The sequence below is a fragment of the Lingula anatina genome, chromosome 1 (genome assembly GCF_051362555.1).
Source record: "Lingula anatina isolate TDL-2025a chromosome 1, LinAna3.0, whole genome shotgun sequence".
NCBI classification, from domain to species: domain Eukaryota; kingdom Metazoa; phylum Brachiopoda; class Lingulata; order Lingulida; family Lingulidae; genus Lingula; species Lingula anatina.
The window spans coordinates 3,848,594-3,870,516 of NC_141767.1; the positions used below are offsets into that span (position 1 = coordinate 3,848,594).

The 21,923-nt window shown below is 36.2% G+C and overlaps 1 protein-coding gene across 2 annotated transcripts in view; it reads left to right on the plus strand.

The window, feature by feature from the left end:
* LOC106175736 (uncharacterized) overlaps positions 1–21,923 on the plus strand; it is a 51,509-nt gene that overhangs the window by 13,479 nt on the left and 16,107 nt on the right. For both annotated transcript variants that reach the window (XM_087011431.1, XM_087011424.1), the window contains exons 15-66: positions 105–242; positions 513–644; positions 975–1,106; positions 1,479–1,607; positions 2,329–2,457; positions 2,712–2,834; positions 3,139–3,267; positions 3,602–3,745; positions 4,090–4,212; positions 4,523–4,648; positions 4,970–5,092; positions 5,372–5,509; positions 5,800–5,919; positions 6,087–6,215; positions 6,467–6,601; positions 7,148–7,282; positions 7,568–7,708; positions 7,932–8,054; positions 8,205–8,327; positions 8,643–8,771; positions 9,054–9,179; positions 9,408–9,530; positions 9,733–9,858; positions 10,172–10,309; positions 10,504–10,626; positions 10,955–11,077; positions 11,278–11,403; positions 11,720–11,938; positions 12,252–12,377; positions 12,638–12,760; positions 12,975–13,103; positions 13,528–13,650; positions 14,049–14,171; positions 14,721–14,837; positions 15,086–15,208; positions 15,536–15,655; positions 16,023–16,145; positions 16,426–16,554; positions 16,798–16,932; positions 17,188–17,313; positions 17,566–17,688; positions 18,040–18,162; positions 18,310–18,429; positions 18,780–18,902; positions 19,231–19,353; positions 19,597–19,719; positions 19,928–20,050; positions 20,230–20,385; positions 20,563–20,685; positions 20,932–21,054; positions 21,302–21,424; positions 21,599–21,721. In XM_087011431.1, the coding sequence (XP_086867557.1) occupies positions 105–242; positions 513–644; positions 975–1,106; positions 1,479–1,607; positions 2,329–2,457; positions 2,712–2,834; positions 3,139–3,267; positions 3,602–3,745; positions 4,090–4,212; positions 4,523–4,648; positions 4,970–5,092; positions 5,372–5,509; positions 5,800–5,919; positions 6,087–6,215; positions 6,467–6,601; positions 7,148–7,282; positions 7,568–7,708; positions 7,932–8,054; positions 8,205–8,327; positions 8,643–8,771; positions 9,054–9,179; positions 9,408–9,530; positions 9,733–9,858; positions 10,172–10,309; positions 10,504–10,626; positions 10,955–11,077; positions 11,278–11,403; positions 11,720–11,938; positions 12,252–12,377; positions 12,638–12,760; positions 12,975–13,103; positions 13,528–13,650; positions 14,049–14,171; positions 14,721–14,837; positions 15,086–15,208; positions 15,536–15,655; positions 16,023–16,145; positions 16,426–16,554; positions 16,798–16,932; positions 17,188–17,313; positions 17,566–17,688; positions 18,040–18,162; positions 18,310–18,429; positions 18,780–18,902; positions 19,231–19,353; positions 19,597–19,719; positions 19,928–20,050; positions 20,230–20,385; positions 20,563–20,685; positions 20,932–21,054; positions 21,302–21,424; positions 21,599–21,721 (6,708 nt within the window). The remainder of the gene's footprint in view (positions 1–104; positions 243–512; positions 645–974; positions 1,107–1,478; positions 1,608–2,328; positions 2,458–2,711; positions 2,835–3,138; positions 3,268–3,601; positions 3,746–4,089; positions 4,213–4,522; positions 4,649–4,969; positions 5,093–5,371; positions 5,510–5,799; positions 5,920–6,086; positions 6,216–6,466; positions 6,602–7,147; positions 7,283–7,567; positions 7,709–7,931; positions 8,055–8,204; positions 8,328–8,642; positions 8,772–9,053; positions 9,180–9,407; positions 9,531–9,732; positions 9,859–10,171; positions 10,310–10,503; positions 10,627–10,954; positions 11,078–11,277; positions 11,404–11,719; positions 11,939–12,251; positions 12,378–12,637; positions 12,761–12,974; positions 13,104–13,527; positions 13,651–14,048; positions 14,172–14,720; positions 14,838–15,085; positions 15,209–15,535; positions 15,656–16,022; positions 16,146–16,425; positions 16,555–16,797; positions 16,933–17,187; positions 17,314–17,565; positions 17,689–18,039; positions 18,163–18,309; positions 18,430–18,779; positions 18,903–19,230; positions 19,354–19,596; positions 19,720–19,927; positions 20,051–20,229; positions 20,386–20,562; positions 20,686–20,931; positions 21,055–21,301; positions 21,425–21,598; positions 21,722–21,923) is intronic.

Consider the following 21,923-nt stretch of genomic DNA (forward strand, 5'->3'; position numbering starts at 1 on the left):
GTTCAGCAAAGCTAAACTATTTTGACCCAACAAAACAATATATATAGCTGTTTGTAGAGCACCAGGCAGAAGTTAAAGGAATATTTTTGTCTGTCATATTCCAGTACCCAGAGGTAAGCTGTCCAAACCATGTCTGCCAGAGCGGTATATCCCAAGATGTGATGACCCAAACACAGAGTGTAACCCTGGCAACGACACCTGTGTATGTCAGAGAGAACACCACATCAAGAACAACCGCTGTGGTGAGTTGATGTGATACTTGTTATGACTTTTAAGGCAATGTTGATAGTATGTAACTTTTTGAAATTAATTGGATATGTTGCATAATTTTCTTATCAAACCTGTGATTTTTTTCTTTTTTCTTTCTTTTCTTTCTTTCTTTCTTTTGTCTTTCGCAAATCTGCTATATTTTTCATCTCAAAAATTTTTGATTGTTTTCAAAAATCAAGCTTTTGATGTTAGTATGTTGACTTCATCTTTGTACTATTCCAACTGTTGTTCATTGATTTTAGTGCCAAATATTCCAACCAAATCAAGCTGTGTGCGTAACTCTGAAGATGTGTGTGCTGACCAGAATGCTGAGTGTACTGCTGCTGGGATATGTGACTGCAAGCCAGAGTTCTTCTATAAGGATGGACAGTGTAGTAAGTGTACAGAAATAATAGTAAGGCTGGACTAAATGTGGTGTAGAAGTAGATTTTTATATAAACAATAGAACCATGATACTTAATATGATATCTTTGAGTAAGAGTGTAAATGGAAAATAAAGTGAAATTTTGCATGCTAGCACACCAGTGTTGTATCAAATTAAAAAATTAGTTCAATTGTCACAAAGTCTATTTCAGTTAGATAACAAGAATGTTACTGCTTGAAAAAGAAACATACAATCTCTGATGGGTAAATGTTATTTTTGTCCATAAGGCAAGGTTGATATAATCCTTTAAATTCATGTATGTATTTCTTGCTAATTTCAGAGGAGCGTGGCAAGGTAGACACCCCGTGTCTGCCAGTGAGCTCTCCAGTAAGGTGTACAGATGACGACACACGCTGTGTGAGTGGGGAGTGTGTGTGTAACCCAAGACATGTGAAGATTGGGGAGAGCTGCAGTGAGTAGTGGGTTTTCTTGTACTGATCCATACATGTGTACATGTATAGAGAATGTTTTTCATTTTCATTTATTCATTGGTTTTTGTAATTCTAAATGATAATTTCTTTTAATTCCAAATAATGATGTAATTGTGACCTTTAATCCCTCATGAGACAAAGAGGTTAGTTAAGTAAGTAATGATGCATATTTGTAAATCCATGACCATTTTAGAACTGGTATATTTTTGTCTTTCAATTTAAACTTTCTTTCAATTTAAACTCTAATTTAAACTTATTTACACTGTATAATCATCCTTAAAGTCAGTCAAGCTTTCAGTCTACTTTCACCTTGATCACATCATCGACATTATGAATTTTTGCTTTTCCTCCAGTCTTAAAGAAACCCATCAATGGAAGTTGTGCTACGACCAGTGAATGCGCAGACGTGAATGCGGAGTGCATCAGAAGAACGTGCCAGTGTTCCTCTGACCACTACTTCAGTATCCAGGACCAGGCTTGCAGTAAGTTGAGGAATGTGATCTCAACACAACATGAATTATTTAAAATTTAAAGTTCATAATCTGTCCAAAAAGAGCAGTTCTTTTCAATATAGTTTTAAGCTGACCCCTGTGCCAAGGTATGTATCTAGATATGACTTAGGTGTTTTTACAAGGTAAGCTACTAGTAGATATTTAAGGGGTTTTGTGACTGAAATGATTGTCAAAACAATCATGATTTTAATTGCACTAGAATGTCTGCAGTTAACCTGCATTAGGAGTGTGCTTCACAAAATAACTTTAGCCCAAAAATTGTTCTTAGGCTTTAGACCAAAATTTTTGTCTACTTTCACTCAAGCTAAATTAGCAGTAATCCAGTCTAATGGATTATGGCAGCTGTATTTAAACTAGAAAGACTTTTCTGAGTTTTTAGACCAATACTTACCTTATTTCAGCGGACTAGGATGAATTTGTCCAGGTCCCTGTTTCACAAAAAAAAAACCCTTAAGTCAGTTCCAGTCTGTTACCAACATTACAACAGTGGATGCAAACATCCTTAGCCAGGAAACTGACTTGAGTTTTTTTGTGAAACTAATATGCAACCTCCTTAGACAAAATTTTTGGTCTTGAAGTTGTTTAGACCAATTTTGGGTCTACAGTTATTTTGTGAACCATGCTCAGTGCAGGCCTCCTCATTGCATGGCAGGCCAGCTGATACATGGCTGGTTATATTTCTATTCACTAGGACTGCGTGGTGGCCTCAATGAACCATGCCTTCCCCAGGCTAGGTGCACTGACGCACACAGTGTCTGCCACTTACCCACAAATATCTGCGAGTGTGAGCAGGACTACTTTCAGAAGTTTGGAAATTGTGGTATGTTGTAACAAATTTTAATTTCATTTTGCTAGTCTTTCAAAATAATCAATCATCATTTATAGCCATTAAGTTTTTATTATCAGAAAGTGTCAGAATATGATAGTACAAAGTTAATAAGTAAAATCTTGGGTTATTGATTTTAGTTTTTTAAAAAAGGACATGCATTCTAACACAGACATACACACTTAGGTACATATTTGCAATGTAAAACATGATTCAGGATACTGTACAGATACATGTTTCTCCTGTAGAGTTAAAGCCAGGCCCAGGTGACAGATGTTTCCCAGGTGACGTGTGTCTGGGGAACAATTCTCGTTGTCAGGGAGGAAGATGCAAGTGTGCTGAGGGGTTCCAGGTGGTCGATGGAAACTGTGGTGAGTGCTGCAGGTCATTCCTGTGATAACATTGTCTTAATTGTGGAGGTTTTAGAAAGGTGGCATTGTAAAGTTTTTTCCAAGATTGTTGCACTTTTTTTAACTGTGTATTGACTTTATAAGGGAGCAAGTGAGATCCAGCTTAGTCCTATGATATTTTTTACTTATAGGGTTTCTGGCAATCTGGTGTTAATACAGATTTAATACATTTTATTTGCATTTCAAGGAAAATTTCACAAAGCAACTAACAGATTTTAATTTATGGATTTCTATACAATTGCATCAAACATCTATATCTATTCAGAGGAGGGTGGCAAGCTAGGTCTCCAGTGTCTGACAACTCCTGGAGAACCCTGTACTGTGCCACAGGCCGAGTGCTTCAATAACATTTGTCAGTGCCAGCGGGAGTACTTTGAGATGAATGGACTGTGTGGTAAGAGAGAAATTATGTTATTATATTTTTTTTAATAATCCAGAAAAAATATGAATATTAATTTGCACTTTTTGAGCGAGCATTTAAAGTTGTATTGATAACCTATAATATTTTCTTCATGGCTGAACTTTGATACCTGTATACAAAGATTTGTAAGCCTTATGGGTTATTGTTAACTGAAAAATTGCATCTTCATTACAACAGTTATCTTATTTTTCACTGTAGTTTTGTCTCACTTCCATTGTAAGACCCAAATGGGGGCCAGTACGTAGTGGTGTTGAGTTATCAGTACAATAGAAGCCTTGCTCTAGTGTGTCCCATGTTTCTATTTCAGTTCCATTAGGAGAGCTTGGAGAGCCATGCAGGTCAGTGGCAGGTGTCCAGGTGTGTAAAGATGGGGAGGCAGAGTGCAGGCTGGGCAGGTGTAGGTGTCAGAGAGATTTCTACCAGAAGGAAACACCTACTGGCCCTGTATGTGGTAAGTTTACTTCACCAATAATGCTAATAAGTATTCTTTTTAGAGCAGTTCACAGGTGACTGTGTTGTATTTTTGAAGCAAGTGATTATGCATAAAACCAAAAAAAAAGACCATTTTGAGAATACAAAGAATTGTTTTTAAATTATAGAGAGAGGGCAATTGCAGTGTTAAAAATGTGTGACCTTGCAAAGCAAAGAAAAAGAAGCTCAATTTATACTTTGTAAATTTTTTTCATAAAATGTGAAACCCTGCTTGAATGTAGATATTATAAAGTACTTTATAATTGGTCAGAGATTAGAACATTGCATAACTTGTCCCCTCTTAATATTTTTTCCCTATTTCAGCCCCCCGTGGAGACCTGAATGGCCCCTGTACATCATCAGGAACCTGTAATGACATCTTTGCTCAGTGTCTGAGAGGGACCTGTGTCTGCGTGGAAACACATTTTGAGAAAAATGGAAAATGTGGTATGTTGACTGTACTCCATCAAGACTGTGCACATTGTTTGTTTGAGTATATATCTTCATTTAGAATTTTCAAAGGCAAAGCAGTGTTGTTCTAATTTGCATAAAAGATTAGAAATAATGGACTTTTGCTCAGAATTCCACAATATAGTTAGTATATCTATCAGTAACTATGAATTGTGTGTCCAGACAAAGTGTTGCTCAACCATTAATTAGAAGACTACATACATAAAGAAACACATGGTAATTAACCTGGTCATCAGTTATAAACTTTAATCTTCTGTTATTGCACACATTCCTTATTTCTGGCCAGATCCTAAGAAGCAGCTGTACAGCTCCTGCACTGAGGAAGATGTGTGTAAAGACGAGAATGCTGTTTGTCAGAACAACAGATGTCTTTGTAAAGTGGATTTCTCACCAAACTCTGACAACATATGCAGTAAGAGAACTTTGCTAAATTTTCAAACATTAAAAAAATATGTTAATATTTTTTCATCAAAAGTATTACATCATGTGTTGAGTAACTGTAATAACATTCTTAAAGAATAGTACCACATTTTGCTCAGAATAAATAAAGTTAGAAAACCAAAAACATGCTCTATACACCATTTCTTTTAAAATTTTGAAAATAATATCATTGACACTATAATCTGTTGTCATCCAAGAATTGATTATTGAATTTTAGTGGCAAACAGCAGCTTCTTATTCTAACATTGTAGCATATGGTACCCACTGTAAGATTATAACCTCTATCTTGTAGTTTCCAATGGTCAGATCTTGACTCCATGCCTCAGTAACCAGCGGTGTCTGATCACCAATGCCGAGTGTGACAGGGAGCTCTGTATGTGCAAGAAAGGATACTTTTACAAGAACAATGTCTGCAGTAAGTAAAATCCATTTCTGCTTTCAGAAAATTGGACAGTTAAAATGGCTTCACCTTCTGTAGATATAGGTGGAAGCGCTTAACTAACTTCAGTATGTTAAGTTCTAAACCTCCTTTTTTGACTTGACATGAATTTCAAGTTATTAACTTGCTATACAGCACTTTAAAAAAGAATAATTGCATGCTTAATTTTAACTGTTAAATTTGAAAGCTTAAATTTGATGCTAAATTTTAAATTAAAATAGAAACAACATATGATACAACTGTTTTTTTTCAAAGGACCAGACATCCCGTATGGGTCCAGATGTGAGCCAGGCGACTCTTGTGCTGGGGAAGATGTTCTGTGCAGGCGAGGAGATACTGCTGCCACCTTGTGTCTGTGTAAACCAGACTATGGCAGATCTGGAGACCAGTGCAGTAAGTGCAGAGATATGAAGTGAATCTTTTGTGAAGATATGATTAATATGAATTTGATTGCTGTTCTTTAAAAATTGTAAAACAATAAGATTTGGTTAATGAAAGTATAAAGATGTCATTTAACAATAAATCACTGATCGGCAATATGAGATATAATTAGCGTGATATCTTTAGAAAATTGTGTTCTCTTTTGTCTTCTCTCTTAATTCTTTTGTGTTAATTTTTAGTAGGTTAAATGTCTGTTTTAATTTTGACAATAATTTGAGTAATCTTGGTATGAAATTTTTCAGAACCTCTTGGTGAATTAGGGCAACCATGTCTGCCAGACAACACTTGCAGAGACAGCCATGCTAGATGTAACAGAATATGTCAGTGTCAGCAGGACTATTTTGAGAAAAATGGACAGTGTGGTATGAAATCTTTGATGCACTACTGCTATGTACATTCATATTACATACTTTGCACAGTGTTGATACTAGTTATCAAAATGTGTTTTCTTTTATACATTTTTTGACAGTTCAGTTGGTCCTGTAAGCTACTTACTGGTCATTGTTTTGTATGTTTCCCCTTTTTTTAGTTGAAAAGATTCCATTGAACAACTATTGCAAGGCTGAAGACAAAGACGAGTGTCTGGACGGGAATGCAGAGTGTAGAGAGGACGCCTGTAGATGTAGAAATGGCTACTTTGAACAGGGAGGCAAATGCAGTATGTGTTTAAATATATGTACTTCCATAATGGGATACTTAATACTTTTTGTCTTGCATAATTTCTTTCTTCTGAAAATGCAAAATGAGATTCATGAATTAGTTTGAAAATTTTATTTATTTTCAATAATATTTGTCTGCATTGTAAAACCCACAGTAATCAAGGAACTATTGGCTCGTATCTATAAGATTCCAGCGCTGTGGATATGTTACATAGTCCTTATATTAAGATAACCCTTCTTATCTTTACAGGAGCCAAGGGCAAGTTGAATGCCCCATGTCTAGAAGCAGTCAAAGGAGAAGAGAAATGCACAGATGCTAACACACAGTGCAGTCAGGGAATTTGTTTGTGTTTGAAGAACTCCTACGAGAAACAAGAAGTTTGTGGTAGGTGAAATCAACAGACTGTGTTTGTGTATATTCCATGCTTCTTCTTACGTTTGTTTCAGGATATTTAGGAAATATACTGTACATAAGCATATCTCTTGAATTTCTTTTTAAGTCCTAAATAAACACCCGGATGAAATATGATTCTTTGTCCAGAACTTAATTATGTCCAGCAACCTTATTATTATCTCATCATAGCCGTGATACTTTAAATACTTATAATACTTGTGTTTTAAATTTAAGAACATCCAGCATCCCTGTTGAAATACCTGAAGATCGAAAGATTTGGTTTGTTTAATTCTCAAACCAATGCCTATAATACTGTTTGTTTCAGTTCCTCAGCGTCCTTTAGGTGCCCCCTGTACTCCAGCTGATGTGTGTGAAGACAGGTTTGCCCCGTGTAACTCTCAAACCAATAACTCTAATACTATTTGTTTCAGTTCCTCAGCATCCTTTAGGTGCCCCCTGTACTCCAGCTGATGTGTGTGAGGACAGGTTTGCCCTGTGTAACTCTCAAACCAATAACTCTAATACTGTATGTTTCAGTTCCTCAGCGTCCTTTAGGTGCCCCCTGTACTCCAGCTGATGTGTGTGAGGACAGGTTTGCACTGTGTAACTCTCAAACTAACACATGTACCTGTAGACAGGGCTACTTTGAAGATGACCAGGAGGGGGTCTGTGGTAAGTAAAGGATTAAAGATTTTTTTGTTTATAGTGTGGTTCAGTGAACAATGATAATATCATTTAAGATGCTAAACTAAAACTGGACAATTAACTTAATTTATAAAACCCCATTTGTGAATTTTAGATTAAAAAATTTACCTGAAGTGAAATTAAAGGTACCTTACTTATTTTGTCATCTGGAGATTAATATTTTATTTTCAACCATTTATATATTATTTGTATGCAATAAGTTTTGTCAATAGGTCCAAATAAAAATTATGTTAAACTTCTCATTCTCCCCAGTGCTGCCTACCAAGGAGGGTTCCCCAGATGCCAGGTGTCTATCCCCAGACATCAGCCCCAGGTGTCTGGATGCCAACTCTCAGTGTCTACTGGGCATATGTCGCTGTAACCAAGGATACTATGCCGAGCAGGGGAGATGCTGTAAGTTGTCTGATTAAGTCAGGGGGGGGATCTGGTATATTATCAACATAGTATTTAGATTTATATTTTTCTGAAATTGAATAGGATTTGAAATCCTTGATATTAAGATTAAAGTTTCAAGGAAAAATTTTGGAATTTTTTGTAAATTGAATTATATATATTATTCTTAAGTGCATTAATTTTTGTTGTAATAATTGTATTGAAGTTTCTTTTTCCTTTGTAGTGCCCCAGAAGAGTATTGGTTCCTCCTGTAAACGCAAGGAAGTCTGTCGAGATGACAATGCAGACTGTGAAAATGGAATTTGTTCCTGCAGTGGCTCCTTCTTTGAGAGGGATGGAGAGTGCAGTAAGTACTAAAAATACAGAACAGTGCCTTGTATCTTCAGTTTGAGAGCTTTCTTGTACCACTTAAAACATAAATTAACACACAGTTCTTGGGTTGGAAAAGCTATTTCTCAATTCTAACTGAATTAGATATTTTGCATTCCTGTTCCAGTCTCCCGTGGCAAGCTAGACACCCCCTGTCTGCCTGACAACGCCTGCTCAGACACCAACACGGCTTGTCTTGCAGGCCTGTGTGAATGTCTGCGGGGATACGAAGCTAAAAATGGCCTCTGTGGTGAGTGGTGTAATTTAGAGATGAAAGTCTTTTGGATTTTAACTGGAAATGTGGATATTACAGTGTTGTTTTTGTTTACTCCCTGTGCCTTTGGCGCTTGGTATCTGGCTTAAGGTTCATTATATCTGCAGTGAGAGAATCTTGTTGAAATAGGTGGGTGACTTTATAGAACTGTTTTGGTTCACCATTTACCACTCCCTCTCAGAATTGTATGATATGTAAGGTTATTGTTTTCTGGAAAAGATGTGAATATTGCATCCAAATTATGATTTTATGTCACAAGTTTTATTTGCCTATTATTTTATTCATGCCCAGTCCTACGGGATCCCTCCAAACCTCAGATCCCTTGTGTCCGTGGCAACCAGTGTGAAGATCGTAATGCAATCTGTATCAGTGGGATATGTGAGTGCCGAGATGGCTTCTTTTTAAAGCAGGGAAGATGTAGTAAGTTGTTTTTTTTTCTCTCTCAGAATTTTTATGATAGATAAGTCTAGTGGTGACTTTTTTCACGGAATGTTTTACTTACTTTCAATTTTTGAAAAATGGTTTGTGTTAACTTTTTATGAAAATGAATAACCATGTCTTACAGTTCTAATCAAGTCTTTACATTTATACAGAATTGAAAATACTAAAAACAGATCTTTTATGTATCTCTGGAATACTGATAGAAATGTGAACAATATAGAATTTTAAGTAAAGGTTTAAGAGCACATATTTGTACTCTAGGACCTGAGATTCCTTTGAATGGACTGTGTGAACAAAATGATGTCTGTGAAGATGACCACGCCGCCTGCACAGAGGGTGTTTGTCTGTGCAACAGAGATACACACTTTGAGAAAAATGATCAGTGTGGTAAGTTAAACATTTTATCCTTCAATCAAATTTTATTTTTTTGTATTTTTAAAATTCATTTAATGAGAAACTGTTTGCAGAATCTCCTTTTTGAATCTTTTGCTAACACTGATCCGTAGTACACTATTCTGATCTCCCTTCATGACACTTAAAATAAAAAATAAATTGTTCTCTTTATATCATCTAGATTTACATATTGAGTGGTTGTGCAATGTTTTGATATTTTAGTTCCCAAGGGTAAACTACACACTCCATGTAAAGCTAATGGTGTGTGTACTGATGCCAACACAGCCTGTGACAGCAATATCTGTGTTTGTACAGAAGACTCCTATGACAACAATGGCATATGTGGTAAGAACTGTCAGAGATTTTGTACCATGAAGGCTGGAATTTTTTCTTGATTTCTGTATGTAGCAAGTTTTTTTATTATGAGATTGTAAACTTAGTCTAATGCTCCTTTTGTCCAGATTTCTCTTTTGAATATTATTTTTATTCATTTTTGCTATATTACTACTTTAAATTAATGACTATTCTCTTATTAACTACCTTCTAGTTCCCAAGTCAGATATAGGAGATGAATGTAATTCTGATGAAGGATGCACAGCCAGCAGTAACCTCATGTGTAGAAATAGAAGATGTGTTTGCAAGAATGGATACATTGAACGCAGTGGAGTCTGCTGTATGTGTGATAAAAACCTCTTATTCTTTTGTTGAGTTTCTTCCAAAATTTAGTTTTTTAGTTTTTCTCTACAAGTAAAAACAATGGAGAACTATTTACTGAAGAGGAGAAAGAAATTAAAATGCATATTGATTTGTCTAGATATAAAATTTTGGAAATGGGATATCATTAATTTGTGGTGAGTCTGAGATCCTTGCACAGAATACATGCGCATCAGACACAATCTTTTAAACCTCCTTAAAGAGTTGCCAGTAATCATGATAAGAGAAGAATTTATTTTCATCTGTCAATATGGTGATTCATTGTGTTCCAGTCTCTAGAGATGCAGGTAATGGAGATCTTGATGGTCCCTGCCAGCAGACAGAAGACTGTAGACAGCCAAATACTGAGTGCAGAGGGGGGAGGATATGCAAATGTCTGCCCTCTCACTTTGAAAAGAATGGACAGTGTGGTAAGATAACATGTTATATTGGAATGTAGGATTTTTAAATAATGTTTATAAAAATTTATATTTACCAAAGGGCAAATTAAAAATGCCCTGAAAAGTATAAAACATGTTTTAGGTCATATTATGGTACCATCTTACTTATTCTGTATTAGATCGGATTAAATCAGTAATAAAAGCACCCTTTTCTCTCTCCACAGTGCCCAAGATCCCAGTGGGTGAAGACTGTGAGCCTGGTGACATGTGTAACAGCCAGAGGGCGTCGTGTCAAGACGGCACCTGTCAGTGTGACCCTGGCTATACCAAGGATGGTGACCAGTGCGGTCAGTTGCTTAATCAAATAAGTTCATTTTACAATATGGCAGTCTGTGCTGAAATCTTTTTGCCTGATGTTCCTTTGGGCATCGAGATCTAAGAATCTTCTGGTCTAAAGCAGATAAATAATTGCAAAATTTTCCTTCAATTTTACTGGAATTTGTAGACCAGTATAGGTTTGCAGGCTGAAAAAACTTGTCTGTTGTAAAGAATGGACCTTACAATGTGTCTGAAGCATTTAAAGAAAGAACACTACAGTAACTTCATTTTACCTCCAGATTTATCATTTGTTAAATTATGAAACATATCATTTATATATAACTGGTTTGGTTTCAGTTGGTCAGGGAGCACTGGGGAAGGAATGTCTACCAGGAGCTCTCTGTTCTGAATCTGGTTCAGTTTGTGAAAATGGCATCTGCATATGTTCTCCTGACTACTATGAGAAAAATGGCAATTGTGGTAAGAGCCAAGTATTGCAATATATGTAATCCTCTTTGATAAAAAATCTCCACTTTTGAGTCAGTCCAAATATCTCTATTATAAAAACAATCAAAAATAAGGATTTTGAAAAAAAATTGAAAGATATATATCAAAAAGGAAAATTGTCACATATATATTTTGAAAATTTTGATGAAAATTGTTTTTCCCTGCATCGCCAGAGAGAAGAGGTCACGGCCCAGGTTCTCCATGTGGCCAGCCAGGTAATACATGTGGTCCTCATGCCGAGTGTAAATCTGGACTCTGCAGGTGTGATGACACTTCTTATGAGAAAGATGGAAATTGCGGTGAGAAATTTCTCTGCTTCCTTTCCTCTATTTTGTCATGTTTGAATTTTGAAATTTGATATTTCATGACATCTTCTGGATTGAAAGTTATGAAATTTATATCTTACTCACAAATGTCTTTCTTGTAGATTGGTCCACACAACATGATTTTTTTCCCTAACACTTCATGTGCTCATGACATGTCCACATATCTATAAAGGTCGGGGGTATATTGCAAAAGCCAGTATCTATCAGATATTAGCCAATTTTTACATTGAAATGAGTTGCAATAAGCATATATATATATATGTATATATTATGAATACTATTATTACAGTACTGAAGCAAGGTCCAGGAGAGGAGTGCAGTGAAAGGGACCCCTGTGTGGAGCCCTACACCTGCCAGGACAGTCAGTGTAAAGAAGTCCCCCCAGGACAGGAGGGGACACTGGACCACAGGTGTGCACCAGGGGACGTGTGCTTTGACGTCCATGCTGAGTGCAGGCGAGGTATCTGCAAGTGTGAAACTACTCATTTCAATGATAGAGGGCGCTGTGGTGAGTTGTCTGCTGCAGATGTTTTTTTATATTTTCAAAAGTTGTGAATACTTATTATAAGTAAGTGGAAGAGTTGATTTTAATCTTTTGAATGTAATATTTGATATGGTTTTGTTCTAAATTATAAAAAAAAATTCATTCCCATCAGTGATTTTATGCAATGCTTCAACTGGGGCAGAAAATAAAGAAAATAACAATTGTTTTACTAACTGTAGTCGGAGTAGACAGTTGATTAGTATTGGAATGAAATATCATCAAGTAAAAAGATACATATTTCAGTGAATCTAATGACTTTATACGGATCTCTTATTAGTAAGAAAGTCTCCATTGGATAGCCGGTGTTCTAGAGATGAAGAATGTTTGGATGACAGTGCTGTTTGCTCAGATGATGGTCAGTGTATCTGTGACAAAAACTTTCATCAGTCAGGAACTACATGCAGTAAGTCATCTCATGATGTTTGTATACATAAGACATGATTTTTAGTGTTTTTTAACATTTATTTTCTCTTCTGTTATTATTTGAATGAAAAAATATATTGTGCATTGTTCCAGCTATTGTTGCTTTGATAGCACAAATGCCATTTGAAACTTGACATTAAAAGCTAAAACATTTTCCATCCTCCATCCTTACATCTGTTTGCCTGCTTTTTTCTCAGAGTAGGATGTGTATATTATCTTTCTGTTTGATTTGATTTTCAGTTTTGAATGGTGCTGTTGATGGCAAGTGTTTGGCTGGTTCAGCCTGTCTTGACAACAATGCTGTTTGTAAGGATGACAAATGTGTTTGCAGGGATGGATTTTACAACGATGGGGGACAATGTGGTAAGTGCTGACATCTGCTGAGAGAAAATGACAAAAAGTATTGTTTTACATCGCTGAAATGAGAACCCTGTCAGATCAGGCCAGGTAAAAAAATGCAACATTTTAAGAATCGGATATCAAGAATGGTCACAATTTCACAAAAAAGATTTAGGTTTAAAAGTTAGGTCTTTTCCTTCAGTGATTTAAAAATGACAAATTGTATTTTTTTTGTTAGCTGCAAAGAAAGGACATCTTGAGGACTGTAACACAGATGATAACTGTCAACTTGAGCACAGTATGTGTCATCAGGGTCGCTGTGTCTGTATGCCTGCTTATGTATATAACACACAGAGACAGCGCTGTGGTGAGTATACTTGTACTGAACTGGAGCTTTTCTTCCAGATCCATTTTGCTCATTTCTCTCATTTTTATGGCTTTATCAAAAAGAAGTTTTCCTTTTTAAAACTTATTTGAGATGTGTTGATTGTGATGTTCAAGTTGCAAAGTGAAAACAGGATTTTTTGTTCTGTTGATAAATTTGCTAAAGCTTTAAATGTTGAAGTGGGTATTGTGAAAGCATGCTATGGGCAACCAGGATGAATGCATATGTTTTAGTCATGCCTATGATTTTAAAGAAATTCTTATTTGGCTTTTAAATGTTTTTCATTAATTTTTGCTGGCAGATGAAGAACAAAAGATCAAAAGTTAAAGCTGTGGCCAAGGGCATGCCCTCCAAAGCCTTTTTTTAGTTCAGAGTTTTTATGTGATGTTTGGTTGAATTTCTTTAGTTCCCCAAGTTACTGAGAGAACCTGTAGGGAGGATGTGGAGTGCCTGGACCCCAATGCTGAATGTGTGCTAGGCACTTGTCAATGTAAACAGGGCCACAGGCCAGGCCCAACAGGCACATGTGGTGAGGGGGTTTATTCAGGTTTTAGTTTCTACAAATAAATTTGGTTTTATATGTTTGTTCAGTGTTTAGTTTAACCAGTCAAATTTGGTTTCTGATATGCATTTTACTTGCAGATTCATTATGGGGTTATGTTGTGATTTTTGGTCATAATTATTTTCTGTCTTCATATTAAATGTGGTGTTGTTTGTGCATATTTTCTGTGCTTTGTACACATTTGTAGTTGGGAATGTTTAATCTATGTTTTATATTATTGAAGTTAAAAGAGTGTAGATTTGGAGGGGAATATAAAAAAGACATTGACTCTTTTTAGTTGATTCTTAGGTTCTCCAAAAAGCACTTTGGAGATTCTGCATAAGTTAAATCAGTTTGAAAAATGTTTATAATTATGAAACTATTAGATCCTGAGTCAGATGGCCCCCAATGTGACAGGGATGCTGACTGTCCACTAAATGCCAAATGTGTGAATGGCAGGTGCTCATGTGATACAGGATATAGACTGCAAAATGGGAGGTGTGTGGAAGGTAAGTTGGTCAAGGTCATCATCAAAAATTTTAACTCTTGAAAAGTTGAAAGCAAAAATCCCAGGCCTGCTTCAAACTCTTTTGCTAATTTGCAAGAAGGAATTGTACAATGCATATAAGGTCTGTTGCAAATTTGCAAGAACCTGAATACTTTCTTGCAAACCTGCATTAAACTTAAGATTATCTTACAAATTTGCAGAACAAATTTTTCATGGAAACCCATTGAGACTGCTTGCCCCAAACTAAATACTTTGAAGCAAAGTTGCTTCACCCCCTCAAATTAGTAAATATTGACATGCTATTATGATATTAGCACAGTTAATTTGAAATTTGTATTGTATGCACATTTGTCAATGAAAATTTCTAAACATTACCCCTGAAAGGACTACAGATATTCACACATTTTGAACCATCACATTATTGTATTGACTCCTATAAACAGAGGAGCAATCTTCTTTCAACATTAAAAAACATTGGGAATCAATAGTAAACCTAATGCATTTTATATAGTTGCCCTGACTGAGAAGGTATACTATATATTGGTTTCAGTGACAGGGCCAGGGGGTCAGTGTAGCAGTAATACTGACTGTCAGGACACTAACTCCTACTGCAGCAGAGGGAGCTGTGTGTGTCTGGATGGATACTATGCACTGGGAAAAACATGTGGTAGGACATTTCTCAAGTGATTATAAAGCTTTAATAGCAATTGTAAAGCCAAGATGTCTGTTAAAATAATAATTTTAAAAAACTTTTAAGTTATAAAAAATCTTGTATTTCAATATAAAAGAATGAATAGGCCAAAGCAAATTTTCTTTATATAATTTATTTTCCCACTTTAATTGTCAGAATTGTTGACAGACAGGTGGTTTGATGTATAAGGTTGAAACTTGAATTTAACTTCTTTCTTTCTTCAGTTCCCAGTTCTAATTTGAATGAAGCCTGTAGCTCCAATGAGGGGTGTGGAGACAGGAATGCCGAGTGTGTCAGGGGGAAGTGTCAGTGCAAAGATGGATACTATGACAAAAATGGAGTCTGTAGTGAGTTTCAGTTTCTCAGCTAGGTTATTTATGGCAGATTTAGGAATTGTTGAGGTTATTAGCTCCAGCAAAGAATATGAATAAGTGGATAAAAATAGTATTTTGATAAATATAGAAATGTAGAGAAGCCAAGAACTGAATAGATAAAGAAAAATTGCTTTTAACTTCAACATTTAAAAAACATTCCATTATTGAATTGAAATGTTGAAATCATAAAACTCTACTGTATGATTGAATTTCCTGGAAATAGTTTTTCAGTGTTTTGGGTATAAATAGTTATTTTACGTGACAATTCATGTGATTTAAAACATTTTGTTATGTGCCCAGGTGAGACATCTGGTGCCAGTGGACCATGTACCTCAGACGCAGGCTGTACAAATGGCAGCTACTGTAGAGGCGGAACCTGCACCTGTCGACCGGAGCACTACCAGGACGGAGAGGACTGTAGTAAGTAGTAGTTGGACATTGAAGCAGAATTTATCAAAGTGTATATTTTGATTCATCCAATTGTTGTTTCAAACAAATGATAAATGAAAACTGAATATCATGATGAACACTCAGGTACATCAAAATGACCTATATGGAATAAAGACAAAATGTTGGTTCACATACATGAGTGGCCATTATGAGATTCAATTTCCATTCTCTATTCAGTATATGTTTGTTGATTTGAATGGTCTGTCACTCCACGTGGCAGTCACAGACGCATGTTCTGACACAATGTTTAGACTGCAGTTCACTTGATTATGTCATGGATTATATTTAGTATGATGCTGTAGGATATGATTTCACCATCACCTTGCCTTTACTTCAGAGCTGCAGGTAGGGGATGGGGAACCCTGCAGAACTCGTGACGCCTGTCGTGTGGTGGACTCCCAGTGTACCAGAGGCGTATGTCAGTGCCCAGAGGGTTATTATGCTGACAGTCTCTTCTGCTGTAGGTGGTCAAAGATTGATTCCTTTTCATTAAAAATTTTTCAAACTAGACTGCTTTGAACTCTGACCTTCAAATGACCTATGGGTGCCCATCTGTCAGTCTTATGCTGTCTATAGCAACATGACAATCCAATTGTTTACTGTAATATCTGATAGAAGATAATGTGAACCATACTTCTGTCAGGTCAACATTCCAATAAATAAAATAGTACTTTATTGCAAATGCAATGCATTTTACGGACAATTTTTTTCTTAGTTACACTATATCTGTCTACTCTCAGCATTGAAGCAACCCCTGGGTGGCCGCTGCCGGACAGATGAGGCCTGTGACTATGATAATGCCAAGTGCATAGGTGGGCGATGTCGCTGTCCTCAGGGATTTGATGCCAATCGTTTGCTGAAAGCTTGTAGTAAGTACAGCTATTGCATGGTTTATACCACCTGAGAAGAGGATAGTAATGTGTGTGCGTGTGTGTGCGTGTGCATGTGTGTGTGTGCGTGTGTGTGTGTGTGTGTATGTGTGTGTGTGTGTCTTTGGTATGCTTTATTTATTTTATTTATTTTATTTGTATTTTATTTATTTTTGCTTTATTTTTTTTAATCTTATATTTATTATTTTATTTTTTACTTTTAACATACTTTTTTGTCATCAGGATTGACAGAGAGCCAGCTTCATAAGCCATGTCAAACTGAAGCAGACTGTGCTGTTCTGGAAAATGCTGAATGTCGGGACGGTCAATGTGAATGTGACGATATGCACTTTGATAAAGATAATGATGGCACTTGTGGTAAGTGTTAACTAGACTGTAAGGCAATGTATCGTATAGCATTGTGTTTTAGACTAGAGGAATGGTAGTATTTGAGAAGCTGAGGCTGTGCCAGTTTGAATGTATGTTACAGCTTATGTGAAAATAAAACATACCTGTTATCAAATTTGTCAGCTCAAGTGCAAGCTAAAGTCTACCATAATGTTAAAAAATGAAGCTGATAGGTCATTTAATTGAGTAGTGTAAAATTTTTGTTTTATTTTCAAATGTTGTCAGATGGCATCAAATCTGGACTCAGTGGAGGCTGTGGCTCAGATGAAGAATGTGCCCCAGAAAATGCCATCTGTAACAGAGGCCAGTGTATTTGTAGACAGGGCTTTGTCAACAATGGGCCCTTATGCAGTAAGTAATACTCAGCTGCTTTAGATATAACACTATTCAGATGAAATATTCTCAACATATTGGTCATCTATGCATTATGTCTGGTGATCTTTTGTTTTATTTTAGGTGGTATTTACCATATAGGACTCAGTGTTTTACTAACAATATCATAGTAAATTGTCCCAATTTTTTGCCACTTAAACCATCTTTTGAAAACTCTTACTTCCTACCCTTTCTGTTTGTCCCGATGCGTGTTATTGACTTCTCTCTCAGGTCGCAAGGTTGGCTTGGATGAGACTTGTTTGACCAATGAAGTGTGTGGTACAGACAACTCTTACTGCAAGGACAATAAGTGTGCCTGTAAGGAGAGATTCTACAGGGACAGAGACCAGTGCTGTAAGTTTTCTGCTCTTACTTTCCAATGACATACTATACAAGATTCAGTAAGAGTCACATCAGTTTGTCAGAAGTATAACTTACGATCATGTTTCTTAGTAAGAAATAATTACTAAAACAATTGAAAACAGTTTGAAGGTTTTGTAAATCTAAAAAATTTATAATTCTTTCTTAAAGAATGTCAGTAAATTACTTAGTTTAGCTAACACTTACCACAATTTGAGAACTGCATTTGTCTTTCAGCATTTGTCATGTTTTTAATTTGCATTTCTTGCCATAGACAAATCTATGAACCATTTTTTATATGTGTATTTTCAGTGGGTATACACTTAGTTTTACACTTGTTTTCAGTACCCCAGACAGTGCTAGGGGGCAGGTGTGTCAGTGACGAGGCTTGTTTGAATGAAAACTCTGCTTGCAAAAGTGGGGAATGTGTCTGCCAGCAAGGCTTCTATAACAATAGGGGGCGTTGTGGTAGGTAGACTAATAAAAATGAAAATTATTAATTCTTCTTCATAGTTCAAATTTCCCATCGGGCATAGTTTAATTATAGCTCCTTTTCAAACAAAATTTGTCAAAGCAATAGATCAAAGCAAATGAATTGATCATATTATGTTGTAGACAAACAAGTTGGAGTCGATGACTCCTGCAGCTCACCAGAGGCGTGTGTGGACAATGCTGACTGTATAGACAGTAGATGTCAGTGTAAATCAGGATACTTCCAAAATGGAGAACTGTGCAGTAGGTGTCCTCTCAGATAGTTTTATAGAAAATATATTTGTTCAAATTTAGATTTATCATGAGATTCTAAATTTTATTTCATTTATTTGGGTACTTTTATTTCTTTCACAACATAATAGACTAAAGAATTCCAGTATGTTTAGTTTGAAATTTCATCAGAAATTTATTTTCTAACATTGTTTAATTGACTTTTCATATTACTATAAATTCTTTCATAAAAGAAGTTATTTTCACTGGTATATTCATACCGAAAAACAGTATGTTTAAATATGTTTTGATGCATCTTATTTACCAGGGTATAAATATACTGTTTTATAGCCCCTATGTCATGTGATATATGTATATTATAGCTCAGCAAGGTGGTCAGGGCTCCCAGTGTACTCTTGATGGTCAGTGTAGAGAGAGGAACAGTGCCTGCAGAGAGGGCAGTTGTCAGTGCAGCATTGGCTACTACTATGATGAGGACCAATGTGGTGAGTTAGTCATAACAATACAGTATTGGCTACTACTATGAGGAAGATCAGTGTGGTGAGTTAGTCAGAACAATACAGTATTGGCTACTACTATGATGAGGACCAATGTGGTGAGTTGGTCAGAAAATTCATAAGCATTTCAGTATTGTGTGATAGCACCTGTTCAGAATTTAAGTATTGTGCATTTTTCCATTTACCAATAGACATTCAGTATCATTAACTACGTTAGCATATTTCTCTTTCCTTTCCATGTAGAACTGTCATCACCTTTTACACAAACCGTTCAATAGATATTATCATATTTTGACAATGTGGTATTATCTTCTAGTCCCCCAGTCTGGTCTTACTGGTGACTGTGACTCCAACAAAGCCTGCCTCACAGAGAATGCAGAGTGCAGGAATGGCAAGTGTGTCTGCAAGCAGCAATTCTTTAAGGACCAGCTCAAGTGTGGTAAGTTACAGATTGCATAAAAAGGTGGACTTCAAACTTTGCTGATCACTTTGAAAAACTTTTAGATGAAACTGAATTATGAATTAGAATGTTATTGAACTGCACCTGATAGGTTAATTAAAGATTCAAATTTTCCAAAAATGTAGCCATTTGCTTGCAATGGCTAGACTGTTCTTAGCCCAGATAAGTCCCTTCACACTTCCATTAGATATGAAACAGATTTTCCTTCATGGTTACTTTTAGTGTCTAAGAAGCAACTAGGTGAACCATGTCCCAGTAAAGAAGCCTGTGACACAGTGAATTCAGAATGTAAGGACGGGCAGTGCCAGTGTAGCCCTGGGTTCTACAGAGATGGACAGACTTGCTGTGAGTGACAGCAACTTTTTTAGTATATTATACTGGCAGAGAGCAATATTGGATTCTAGGAAAATATATTGAAAGAGATAATGGTAAAATAAAAAAAAAGTTTTTTCCAATAATAAAAGTAAGTGCTCTAACCTTGTAGGTGCTGAACATTTAGTACGTATCTCAAAGGTGTTGACAAATACACCTGTATTGTTTTATTTTTCTGTAGACCCCAAGAAGCAGCTGAACTTCCCCTGTGTACTGGATGTAGAGTGTCTGGATGATGTTGCAGAGTGTAAAGAAGAAAAATGTCGATGTGGAGAAGGTTTCAGGGATGTTGGAGGGTTCTGTGGTAAGGATAGACTTTATTAGCTCAGTGATTGTGCAGACACTTCTGCAGTGCTGTAATGTATTTATTGTCAGCATTATTTGCACATGTAATATTTTACAGCATGCTATTATTTGTTAGATAATGTAAGGTAAAAAAAAAATTTGTAAATTTAGTCACACAATGAGTCCTTGATCTTCCAGAGGCAGCCCCCACCGAGCCTCCCAAGGTACAAGTGGCTCCCCCTTGTGAGAATGGAGAACTGTGTGATGACAATGATGGGCAGTGCATTGAAGGCTCATGTCTGTGTCATCCCTCTTATGATGTTGCCTCCAGTGAAACCGTCACTGATGCCTGTAGTAAGTATTGTTGATTTACAAAATACCAGCTTGTGTTGGAAGTAAAGTTTCGTTCATGATAATTTTCTTCCTTTTATATACTAGACATTGTGTTTTGTGTAACCCAATTTTGGTTATCCGAGGCACAGAATGATAGGTGTAAGTAAAGGCACATATATCCTTTATTTTCTTTCCCAGCTGCTAAGGGGGAGGTAGGAAGCAGCTGTTTGTTAGGCTGGGCCTGCAGAGACAGGAACTCCAAATGTATAGATGGCGTATGTGCATGTAAAAATGGCTTCTATATCAAGAATGGAGTTTGTGGTAAGTTCCAATAAAAACTATGTCTAGAAGATTGACAAATTCAATCTTCTGTTTTTCCTCTGATAAAGAATTAATGTATAGAGTGAGACAAAGAACATTTTAACCCAGCTTGCTTTCTGATATAATGAAATATTTATATACCATCTAGAATTGGAATATGCCTTAATCTGTAAAAGGGCTTACTTTCTTTTTATGTCTTCATTCAGTGCATAACCATATTCTTTGTATGAACATCTAATGTTTCAGTCCCACAGCCAGAGCTTGGTGATGCTTGCTCACCAGGTGGTGTATGTGCTCATTCCTTGGCAGAGTGCCAGAACGGACAGTGTCAGTGCAAGCCATCATATCTTAGAGCAGGCAGGGCATGCGGTAAATTTCCAGATTTTTATTTATTTTATGTACAGAATACAAATGAAATTTATAAAAATATATTTTTCTTCTTATGTATGCCAAGTCTAAAGATAAAAAATCCTTTAAGAGAATACTATCTGTTTTTAAGTGAACCTTAACTGATGTTATATATATATAATATGATATTACAATCCACAAGAAAGAATAAAGAACAATTTTAAATTTACAATTAAAACTGGTCACAACATGAAGCTTGTATTTTCAGGTAAGCGAGGCACCCTGCAGTACCCCTGCTTAGTAGACAGGACGTGTGATATAGAGGGCGCTCAGTGTATTGGAGACCAGTGTGTCTGCAGGGAGGGACGCTACAGCTACCAGGGGATGTGCAGTGAGTGGAGATTATATAGATTGTAAAATGTCTCATGTAGCAATTATACTGACACCTTGCTGACAGAGGAAAGGGAATTTTGTGATATTTACGCATTTGAAACAAAGAAATTGAAATTCATGAGATTTTTTAAAAAATGCATATTTTTGCATGAAACCTTTACGTATATTTTAGAGCGTAAGATTGCCCTGGGAGAGAAGTGTACAGAGCAGGATACATGTGAGGATGACCTGTCAGCCTGCACTGATGGACTGTGTTCATGTCAGCCAACACACTATGCTGTCAATGGGGCATGTGGTATGTGAACCTCTTGTGGCATATTATCCTTTAGATAATTTTAGAGAGAGAGACAGAGAGAGAGTTTATCACACTTTCTTTAATACCTTATCACCAAACAGAAGTGAAAAGTAGTCTTTTAACATGTTTTTTTGATAACACATATGGTGCACTGATGGGGCATTGAAGCATGGAAGGCCTCTTTTACAAGGGTAACACTTAA